Raw genomic sequence first — 10,894 nt, 5'->3', positions numbered from 1 at the left:
GTCTGCATCTGCGTGTCTATGTTTGCGCGTGTGTGTGTGTGTGTGTCTGCATCTGCATGTTTGTCTGTGTCTGCATCTGCGTGTCTATGTTTGCGTCTGTGTGTGTGTGTGCCCCCTGGACAAACTGTTGTTGCGGCTCCATCCTGCACTCCACCCTTGCTGTGCAGTGCCTACCCCTGCCCCTGCCCCATTCCCTCTCTCACCACAGGGGCCCTGATCTGCCCCCCACTGCTCCGTAAAAACAAGATTAAAATATAAAGGGGTACATGAGCTGAAACTCTGAGGCAGAAGGGATATGTTTGTTAAAAAAGTTGAAATCTTCTGGCCTAAGAGAAAAACAGCAAGGGGCTTGGGACTGCTTCCCCCCACCCCACCAGGGCCCCAGAAGTGGCCCCCACAGCAGCTGTGTCAGAGCTGCTGTGTTATTGGTTAACTGTTTAACCAATATAATTAGAGGAGGTTAAACAAATAATTTTTAAACAATATTTACATCCCAAATATGTAAGTCACCTGATCCAGAGTCACCTTGCCGCAACGGCTGAACAATGCCTAAAATCATTGGGCACCTCTGAAAAGATCTATAGGCACACAGATTAAGATACTTCACATGCCCAGAAGTAATACAGTTTGACCCACAAGGTACTAATGCCTGACTAAGCTCTGCCAGATCGCAGCCCTGAGGCACTGACCCAAGTCCTGGAAAGGGTTTCCTACTGGCAAGCTGTTGCCACCTCCCTACTAATGCCTAAACATTCTCCATCACACTACAGAGACACATAGCCCTGTTGATCTGGCTTCCTTTTAGGGACAAAATCCCTGCTTTTCAGATGTTCAGTGCCTAAGTGGAAGTGACTACAAGATCGATTTGGATCTGGCCCATAGTCTCATTTTGGTTGTTGTTACCTTGTCTTAAAGAGTCTCACAGTTTGCAGCTCTTTCAACTCAAAACCTTAACTTCTCTTTTATCCAGAGAAGTCTTAATTAGAGGAGCCCTCAAACCAATTTGACATTGTATCTTAAACTTGGTAATGCTGTGTTTTCATTGGCTGTGTCTACACAAGACGTTGACTGCATAGTAGCTCATTACTACTGTGCAGTAGTAGCATCACATGGCACAGAGTGTGACACAACACTACAGCGCAGTAGTAATCAGCTACTGAACAGCCAGCATCACTGCAACTGTTACTGCAGTCAGCATCTCATGTATACGTGACCATGTCCCCTAAATCTAAGGATCTCAATGAGTGCTTATAGCTCTCTCTGGATCTCTGGATGACTATTAACATTTTCTATCATAAGAACTCCTTTTTACTGATCAACTTTTTCCTTTAAAAAGGAATTAAATTCAGAAGTTTATAACAGCAAAAGAATATGCAAGCTACCTTGTTTTTTATATTCAGTGATCTATTCTTGTATCCTCTTCTTTAGCCTTCTAAAACTAAACATTTTACATATAAGCCTGCAATTTTGGATCCTTTGGGCTTCTGCTCCCATAGTCATCAGACCTAATAAGGTTTACCTTCCAGTTCTTGGCCAGAACAGCCTTTGAACACAGCAGACATTAATGCTCACAACTTTTTCATTATCTTTTCCCTCCGCATAGGCAATGGGACAGGGTGCACCATCCAGGCCATGGCCCAACCAACTTTTAGCATGTTAATTTAGCTAGCTATGCAGTTAAAAAAATACCTACACAGTTTTAACCAGAATGACAATTGCGCATTTGTGGGTTATATAAATTAATGTGCTAAAAGTTGGTCAGGCCATGGCTTGGGTGACCCACCCAGTTTTGTAGCCTATGCTCTACACTTCCTTATACTAACTACATTTCTATTTAGTATGCCAGAGGCCACAATCCAGAACTGCCAGCAAATCACTTGTAAGTGAGACTATATTTCATGTAAATCTACTGTCTCAGGGCAATCCAAATCCACTACATATCCTTCATGAAATTTTTTAAAATCATAGAAGTTATAATTCTTTGTAATTTGCTCCCTATTTAAACTTTTGCATCGCAGCCATCAGGGTACTTGAACCCTGGGAATTACTTAGATAGGCTTGTTCTTCCTTAGAACTCAATGTGCTCCCAAGATTCATTGTTTCTGAAGCAAATTATATATGTTGCATTACAGTCATGAAATAACACAGGTAACAACATAGCTAAAAGCTTAGGGAAATAAATGAAGTCCAAATTTAATACTTCCATACCTGTTCGCAGTTTCAGTACTAATTGCTGTGGCTGTATCTGGGTAATGTCCTCTGGGTCGAGCTTCTCAGCAGTGCCTTTCCTACGATTTGTTACTTCTTTATCTTTATTCACTGCTTGGCTACCTCTGGGATTTTCTATATCATCTGGAGGGCAACCTTTACTCTTTAGTGCGGCCAAGTCGTCACATCGAGCAGAAGTTGGTTCTCCTTCTTGTAAAAAGTCCTAGGAAGTATGGGGGGGAGGGGGTATATAGTATAGATATAGATTCTGCATCTCTTTTTGAGGTCATGGTGAGCCACTATACTGAATACATTTCAATTTCCTTTCTACTCCCCCAGGTGACCTGTACCTTTCATAGAATCAGAAAATTTGGGTTGGAAGGGACCTCAGGAGATCATCTAGTCCACCCCCCTGCTCAAAGCAGGACCACCCCCAACTAGATCATCCCAGCCAAGACTTTGTCTACACAGGTCTTAAAAACCTCCAAGGATGGAGATTCCACAACCCTTCTAGGCAGCCTGTTTCAGTGCTTTACTACCCTCCTAGTGAAAAGGTTTTTCCTCACATCTAACCTAAACTTTCCTTGCTGCAACTTAAGGCCATTGCTCCTTGTTCTGTCATCTGCTACCACTAAGAACAGTTTAGCTCCATCCTCTTTGAAATCACCCTTCAGGTAGTTGAAAGCTGCTATTAAATCTCCTGTCAGTCTTCTCTTCTCTAGACTAAATAAACTCAGCTCCTTCAGCCCCTCCTCAGAAGCTGTGCCCCAGCTCCCTAAACAATTTTCATTACCCTCCGCTGGACTCCCCAATTTGTCCACATCCTTTCTGTAGTGGAGGGCTCAAAACTGCACACAGTACTAACCAGTCTTAAATGTCTGGCAAACGTCACTGAATGAAGCCCCAAACAGCTTACCCAGAATCCCTCTATTGCTCCCTCTCTCAGCCTTTCACATATGATTAGTGTGGCCCCACCTCCATGAGGTGGTGGCAGACCAGGCTGCCCTGCACCTCATCTGCTTATACATTTTTGGAGTATTCCAGGACTTATTACAAGAACACCTGGTTCTACTCATGAGTGGCGGTCTAATTAGCACATGGAACCTTTGTCGGGGGTATCTGGAGTACACACACATACTGCTTAAAAGTGTGTTAATGAAATACCTTTGCTAAAACCTGCAGCAGTTTCAAAAGAGATAAACTGCATCCATCCAGAATGAATTAAATCTATGGGTACCTGTACTAACTTCCCTGTATGCAAGCTGTTATAGGTATGTTTGTTTCTAGGTTAGTGTTGTCAAATTTGCTTCTCACTTCCATATGCTCAGGGACAGCAGGGTCTAACAGCGAGGAAAAGGTTGTAAGAGGAAGAAGGGGGGGGAAATGGGACAGAGGGCAAGGGGGCCAATTTTATTTTTTTATGACACCCCCCTCTCCCCCCCCCCGATTTATTTTCCCTGCTGTAGTAGTGGGAAGAGAAATTCTAAGCAAACTGCCAATAATTAGAGCCTATACCTGGAAAATTATAACAAATTTATAAATTTTCCATATTATAGAATTTAATTATTCGGCAGGGTCATCTTATAATCAGGGTTGCCTTATATTGAAGTAAATATGGTATTTGAATAATCTGTGCTGCAACTAACCTTCCATTTTACCTTTTTTTGGAAACTATTTTACTTTTTTTTGGAAAGGTAATAAAAGGCTGGATCACAATATTTATATAGACCATACCAACAGAATTGCAGGGTACTGACAAGACAGTGAAAAGGCAGACAAGTTCTGCCATATTTTGAAAAAGTTGAATCAGGGAAAGAAGGGAGAATATGCTTCTGAACTGAAAAATATCTGGAAAACTTTGTCCTCAACCAAAAATGTCATTTTCTCAATTCCACAGAAAATAATTTTGACCTCTGAAAACAAACATAAATGCACACACTCATGTGGGCATTTTCAATTGTAAGTGGAGGATTTTTTTTTTCAATATATGGGAAAAATATATGGGAATATATGGGAAAAAATAAAGATTTGTTAATTTGTATGCCTGGATCCTAAAGTGTTTCAGAAGCTGGTATTCCCCCAGTTCTTAGGGTGAAACTAGAACAATGAAAATCTGACAGCTAAAGGACAAATCTGATTTTACTACAACAAGTAGTAAAGTAAGGGAACAAGCAGACAAGGTATATTTACTTTATTAAAAAAATAGAAACAAGAAACTTGTATTATAACCTTCATCTGGCAACAGTCACTCTGTTTAAGGCTGTAAAATGTTCTCACTTGTTTGTAGTTTGCTGAAACAGTTATACTGCCCCCAACATTTGGCAGATGAAGAGAAAATGGAAACTGCTTTCTAAGGGGCAGACCTTAGGTTTTCTCCAGTCATCCAGAACACAGACATACAAGATTTTCTATATGCGATCTTTGTTCAAAGTTATTATTTTCTTGTTGATCAAACATAGTTCAGTATGGTTGCATCTACAGATGTGCTTTACTGCAGAGTAGACTAGCTCTGCAGTAAATCGTCACCATCCACACGTGCACTGGTATTAGGGCGCAGTAAATTAACCCCACCATAAGATAGTACTTTTGGGGACATACTATCTTACGGCAGAGTAATTGACTATGCTCACATGTATGTGTGGATGCTGACCACAGGTGTAAATTGCACTGTCAGCCCAGCCAGCTGGTGACTGGCTCCATCCCAGCTCAAATTGCTGCTGTCCTGGGCATACATTTAATGCCATGCCCAGGAGCAGGCTCCTCCAGCTCAAATGGCTCTGGAATTTATTACATTGCATTAATTGCACATACACCATATGTGTAGCTAAAAAGGCAGAATGAATTGTATAATATTGTATTAAATTACTTGAAAAACAAAAATGTAGCCCATATGGTCAATCTTTAAAATTTCATATTTTAAGCTAGTTTTAAAACCATTTCTAAAACCTTTAACCTAACACCTATCTAAAATTACCACTCTTTAAATGTCACTGGGAGAATATAATTAACATGTCCGAACAGACTCCACACTGGAATGATTTTAAATAACTATGACGTGTACTCTTAACATTTAGCAAGAGAGGAATAAACATTTTAATAGGCAGATCTATCAGTTCTACACGCCATTTAATTATTCAGAGCTTCAGATACCCGAATCGTTATTTCACTGTTATTTACACAGTGCAGACACTAAACCACTAGATGCAATCGAAAATGCTAAAACAGTAATGAATAGGTATTTTAATAGCCATAAACATAAGGCAATACACATCATAAAAAGCATTTTGTAATAATACATACTGTTTTCTTGCACCAACCACAGTTTGGTCCTGCTTGTATACACTCCCCACATGATTTTGCATTTTTCTTTATACAGTCACTTCCACCTATCACGAAATACAGACAGACCTTTTAAAAATAAATGATGTGAGTAATGGCAGAATTTTAGATTTTTTAGTGTTAGCCCTGGAAATCAACCTTAACCAAGTATAAACATGCCTCCAAGCACTATTGGAGCACTTCACTATCATTATTACTTTTTCATTTTTAACAAGGTTTTAAAATATTTTATTTTTAATAATAAAATATTTATTTGCATAATATTTAAATAAAATGGTAAAGTTTCAAAATTATTTTAATTAATGTGAAATGTTCCAGATTTTCACAACCCTTGGACATACCTTGCTGGGCAAATCCACACCAGAGCAAGCAACTCAATAGTCCAGCCCAGATGAGCAATTTTAAATTTGTCTGAAAAAAAAAAATACAAGTAGATGAGCTAATTGTGCAGTTTATTAGCACTACATAACAAAAATATTGGGCAGTATGTCAATTACTGACATGCAAAGGTAAGATGCAATGGTCAAATAAACATATACACTAGTATAATGTATGCAGGTTTTATATACCAGTGTGAATTGTACCAGAATCAGAAAGGGAAAAACCTGAAGCTGAAGGAGTTCATACAGAAGGTGGATATTACTTTACTTTGCTGCCCTATGGCAGGGAAGGAGATAATACTCTTTTTGCATTTAGTAAATGGCTACCCAAAGGTAGATGTGCACAGATGGAACCTAAACCATGGTAACTTGCACTGGTAAAATGTTACTCCTGATTCTTTCAGGGGTAATTCTCCACTAGACTGGGAAGTTATCCCAGTTTAAGGGTTTGCATCATCATCTTTTTTTCTTTTACACTTTTGCAATGCTGATTACACCGATGTAAACTGGTCCAGGGCCTCAAATATGATTGAGATGATTGTGGTGTCACGCCCCAGCTGATCTTCTCATAAGTAGGATAGATGAATGTTTTGCATGTTTAGTGCAAAAATGTTACTTTAAATTAGAAAGGATCCACAAAGTCAGTTTCTTTTCAAGCTGTTTTTCAAAGTACCTTCAGATAAAATAAATTTGAAGAACCAAGACACCTAAACCCTCTGCTGCCTGCCTCTTTGCCCCTTTTCACCCCTTAAAATGTATTTATGCTATAAATACTGCTGATGAAAAACTTTAAAAAAAAAATCACATAAATCACTGAAATGTAGGACTGGACAAGCTCTCAAAAGATCATGCAGTCCAGTCCCCTGCTCTGAGGTAGGATTTAGTACATCTATCTAACACAATCCAAGGGTATCAAACGCATCAGGTTCCCCATGAAGCCATGGATGGCAGCACCAGGTGAGGGGTTTTTCCAGCCCGCTGCAGCCAGTGACATATGCTGGAAGGGAAAGAACAGGCAACATGGGTTGGGGTCAGGTTTAAACTTTAAGTAGCCTGTTATTTCCCTCCAGCCAGCTTCCTGGCACCTGTGAATCAGGAGCTAAATGCTTCATTGACAAGTCATTAGGCCAAGTCATTCCTCTTTAACCTCATAGGTTATGGGGATTAGCTGCCCCGCCCACCCTTCTTCCCCTCCCTCCTCCTGCCTGCCCTGCCACCTTCCTGTTCCTGAGGTACTATGCCGCTTCCCTTTTCCACCAGACTGTGCCCAGTACTAAACATTAACCAGCAATAAATATACTTATCATTTAAATGTTTAAACAATTAACCCTTCACATCCCTTCTTTCAACAAGACTTTTTTTTCTGGAAGCAAGACAACTTCATATTTAAGCACTGCCAGAACTCTTGGGGTGTGGCCAGTTGAGCACGCAGGTGTGTTTCCCTGGGGACAAAGAGCAGCAGCACAACCCTGGGGAACGCTTATGCAAATGTGCTCTGGTGTGCAGCAAGTTGCCCCAGATGGGGCAGGGGAGGCTGGGGCCAGCACCTGGGCTGGCCCCACCAGCCTCACCTGGAGTCCCAGGGGCCTCCTGCGACTCCAGCAGCAGCGATCTGCAGCCAGAGCGTGGCTCCAGCCAGCTAGGCTCCTTATTTCAGGCAGTGCATGCTACTGCCACATGCAACACCCCACTTTTTTCTAGCGCAGGTTTTTTGACACCAGGATCTCCCAGTGTCAACCCCCCTCCCCCACCCCCACCCCTACAAATAAGCTTGTCCGGATGTGCCCTTATTCCTGCATCACTTCTTCCAAAACTACTATTAAATGTTGATACTACCACATTTTTCTTGCCAGAAGACAGCATGCTTGCTAATGCAGCCTATGGTATGAATGGTACAACGAAATTCTTTAGCTCTTCAGAAAGACCCTCATTTTCTTTAATGTTCCCCATACTCCTAACAATCCAGCAGATTTATCAACCCAGGCTAAGTATCAGTAATATGACATAATTTTGTTAAACTAGTTAATCTGTTAAACTAGTCTCCCAAGGGAATTTGGGGAAGCATGGTCTTTCAGTTTTTTAAAAGGAGATCGGACAAAGAAACTATATAAATATATTAGAGAAGACAAGCCTGTTTTTTGTCTCAGTCCTTAATGTGTAGTCAACAGCTATTTTAAGAAGCCAGCACATAGTGGCTAAGACACATTTTTTATGTTATTTCATTTCTCCCAGTGGCCAAAAAACAAACAAATATCTCATTTTCAAATTAAGTTAGTCTACCTGATCCCTAAATAAAGCCTGTAATAATCAAGCAGAGATAGAAGCTGTGTACACACATTCAAATCCTCCAGGACTACTCTCCCAGGTTTGTTTTTCTAAGAAAAAAATGTACCTGCAAAGAACTTCCAGCATGGATAGATGCTGGGCTGACAGGGGGTCCCTACAGCACACAGCCCGGACAGTTTTGCAGGTTATTTTTTTACGTGAATGTAGGCAGGGAACATCAGGGAAGGTGGGGGCAGGGTCTGTGCCATGTACAAAAGAGTTTTCCAGCCTCCCTCTCCCCAATGCTGTGTGAAATTCCAGCTAAGGCTGAGCAGGGCTTATGCTTTATAGACTCATGGGCCCAGAGGAACAGACTTCCATCTTCAGCTTCCTCTGGGCAATAATGAAGTTTATTTCCTACCTATGGGGACTTTTTACCATACAGGCAGTCCTTGGACTTACGACACAATTGGTTCCTGAAAACCAAGTCTTAAGTCAAAACATTGTAACTCAGAACCAGTTCCCTCATAAGAAACAATGTTATAAATAGGGGATTGGTTCCTGAACCAAGGCCCAATACCCTATTTTCACCAAAAATATCCTAGAATCATGTACTTGATCAATTATAGATGAGTAATATAGCTAAATGAATGTATTTATATCGTAAATAGCAATCATGTTGTTTGGGAAGGACTTCTTTGAGGTGACTTTGCTGGACTTTTTGAAAGGCTCTTGGCTGGAGTCTTCTCAGGATTCTCGGCTGCGGGTTCTTCTGTAGTCGTCTGCTTTCTTAAAGAAAATGTCCAAGGAAGTTTGGACAGATGTTCTCCAGGGAGATGAGTGATGTGGCCAACTTGTTCGCTGGCGTGGTGTCACATCAGATCAAGCATTGTAAAGTTGAAACTGATGTCATAAAGTTGAAACAGGGTGTCAATTTATAAATGCTGTAAGTGTAAAACGTTGTAACTCGAAACATAAGTCAAGGACTGCCTGTATTTAATTTCCCCTGAGCCTGAGGAAGGGCGTGTATGCCCAAAAGCTTGCAGAAAAAGATAACTTTTTTGTGCTTTCTTACTTGGTCCAATAAAAAGTATCATCTCTGAACCAAGAGTTCTAGAGTTTTGCATTTCTTACACGCTTCCATGCATCTAAGTGCTGCAGTGTGATTCCAGCATTGAATAAGGCAGGAGCAGAATGTACCCCCCAAGTTCTGGGCTTCCCCAGCCCGCAGCACGCAGAGGGCATGTTCTGCTGCCTGCTTGGCTGGGGCTGACACAGCTCTCTGCAGGAGGGAGAGGAAGAAGCAGCAAAGCACACTGGCTGCCTGTAGAGAAGTTCCCTCTCCTGAGAGATATTCTCTGGTTAGCCACTTCACTCAGGTTGTTATTTTTCCCTGAGGTTCACTTAGTTATTTTTCTCCCAGAGTAGCCACTTTTACTCTGGGAGAAAAATATAAATTTCTGCATGCTCGTGGTTTCTCCTGAGAGAGCAGGGATATCCCTGAAGAAAATGAAAGTCTGTCCAACCCTATAGTCTCAAACTAGAGGATAGATTATAGTGGGAAATATACATAACCACTTCTAAGTCTGTTGGAATATAAATAGGTATTCAATGTTTTGAGTTCAATGGTTCCATACCCCAGAGCACTATTGAAAGCTATTTTAGATATCATGAAAATGACAAAATTAGAATTCAATGAATTCAGGAAGAAAAATATTGAATTTAGGAGAATATTTTAATACTAGCCAATTGCCTGTCAAGAATGATGGAGGGGGAGGGGGAGAGAGGGGCCTGGGATGGAGTGCCACCACCTAACGTCCCATGCTGCTGCTGTTCTGCCTCTTGCAGGGAGTAGGGTGGGAGAGCCGGGGCCAGTGCCAGCCTCGACTCCCACATCCTCAGCGTGGCTTTGGAATAATGGCAACGCTCCCCCATGCTTGAAGCACTCTGATTGGCTGTCTCCATTGGCCAGAGTGCGATAAAGCATCACAGCCAGACAGACTTAGGCCTTTATAATATTAGAATATATGTGTAGCAGTTCAGATTCATCGCTGGAATTTTCTCAAGAAACAAAATGTATTGTAAATGTTTGTGTGACATTAATGTCTCAACAAATGTCTGTAAAATGACCATAAAATACATCTGAAGATGTCAAATCCCAAAAAGTAAAAAATGGATAAGGTGTTCTGTTCACAATACAAATGCTAAGGTTTGCCAAAAATACAAGTAAACTACATAATGCACTTATCATACTAGATGAGAACAGAGTTTGAACTCTTATAAGCCACCATTGTACAAAAGACATAAATGGACTATTAGTACAGACGCTTTCATTAGCAACTCTGTAGTCAGGACTGCATTCTAAAATTAATTTTAAATGGACCATAATTTCCTGCTTTTCTCTGAAGACTGGTATCTAATCAGCTGGGATACTGGTTTTCTCTGAGAAAAAAAATCCCCAATTTTAGGATTAAAAAAAGTAAACCATAATCCACATTTTTCCATGATAGAAAAACATGGCTTTTGGGTTACTTTTTTAAATCCAAAAATTAGGGATTTTTTTTTTTTTTATCAGAAAAAAAACAGGGTCCCTGCTAATCAGTGTAAAGTTGCACAGTTTATGCAGTTTAAAATTATATGTATACTTTTTGTTTCTCATCATGCTTTTTAATTGGAACTCCTGAAACTGGACTCTGGCTGAA

The 10,894-nt window shown here is 40.7% G+C and overlaps 1 protein-coding gene across 1 annotated transcript in view; it reads right to left on the bottom strand.

Annotated features, from left to right (window-relative positions):
• Positions 1–7,877, bottom strand: part of ITGB1 (integrin subunit beta 1) — a 35,032-nt gene extending 27,155 nt beyond the window's left edge. The window contains exons 1-4 of the mRNA XM_019529030.1: positions 7,824–7,877; positions 5,889–5,958; positions 5,509–5,594; positions 2,209–2,431 (exon numbers count right to left, since the gene is read on the bottom strand). Of these exons, the coding sequence (XP_019384575.1) occupies positions 2,209–2,431; positions 5,509–5,594; positions 5,889–5,958; positions 7,824–7,877 (433 nt within the window). The remainder of the gene's footprint in view (positions 1–2,208; positions 2,432–5,508; positions 5,595–5,888; positions 5,959–7,823) is intronic.
• Positions 7,878–10,894: the final 3,017 nt, after the last annotated feature.

Source organism: Crocodylus porosus, unplaced genomic scaffold (genome assembly GCF_001723895.1).
Source record: "Crocodylus porosus isolate Cpor-Errol unplaced genomic scaffold, CroPor_comp1, whole genome shotgun sequence".
In the NCBI taxonomy this organism is placed as follows: Eukaryota; Metazoa; Chordata; order Crocodylia; family Crocodylidae; genus Crocodylus; species Crocodylus porosus.
This window is presented reverse-complemented; position numbering and strand designations above follow the sequence as displayed.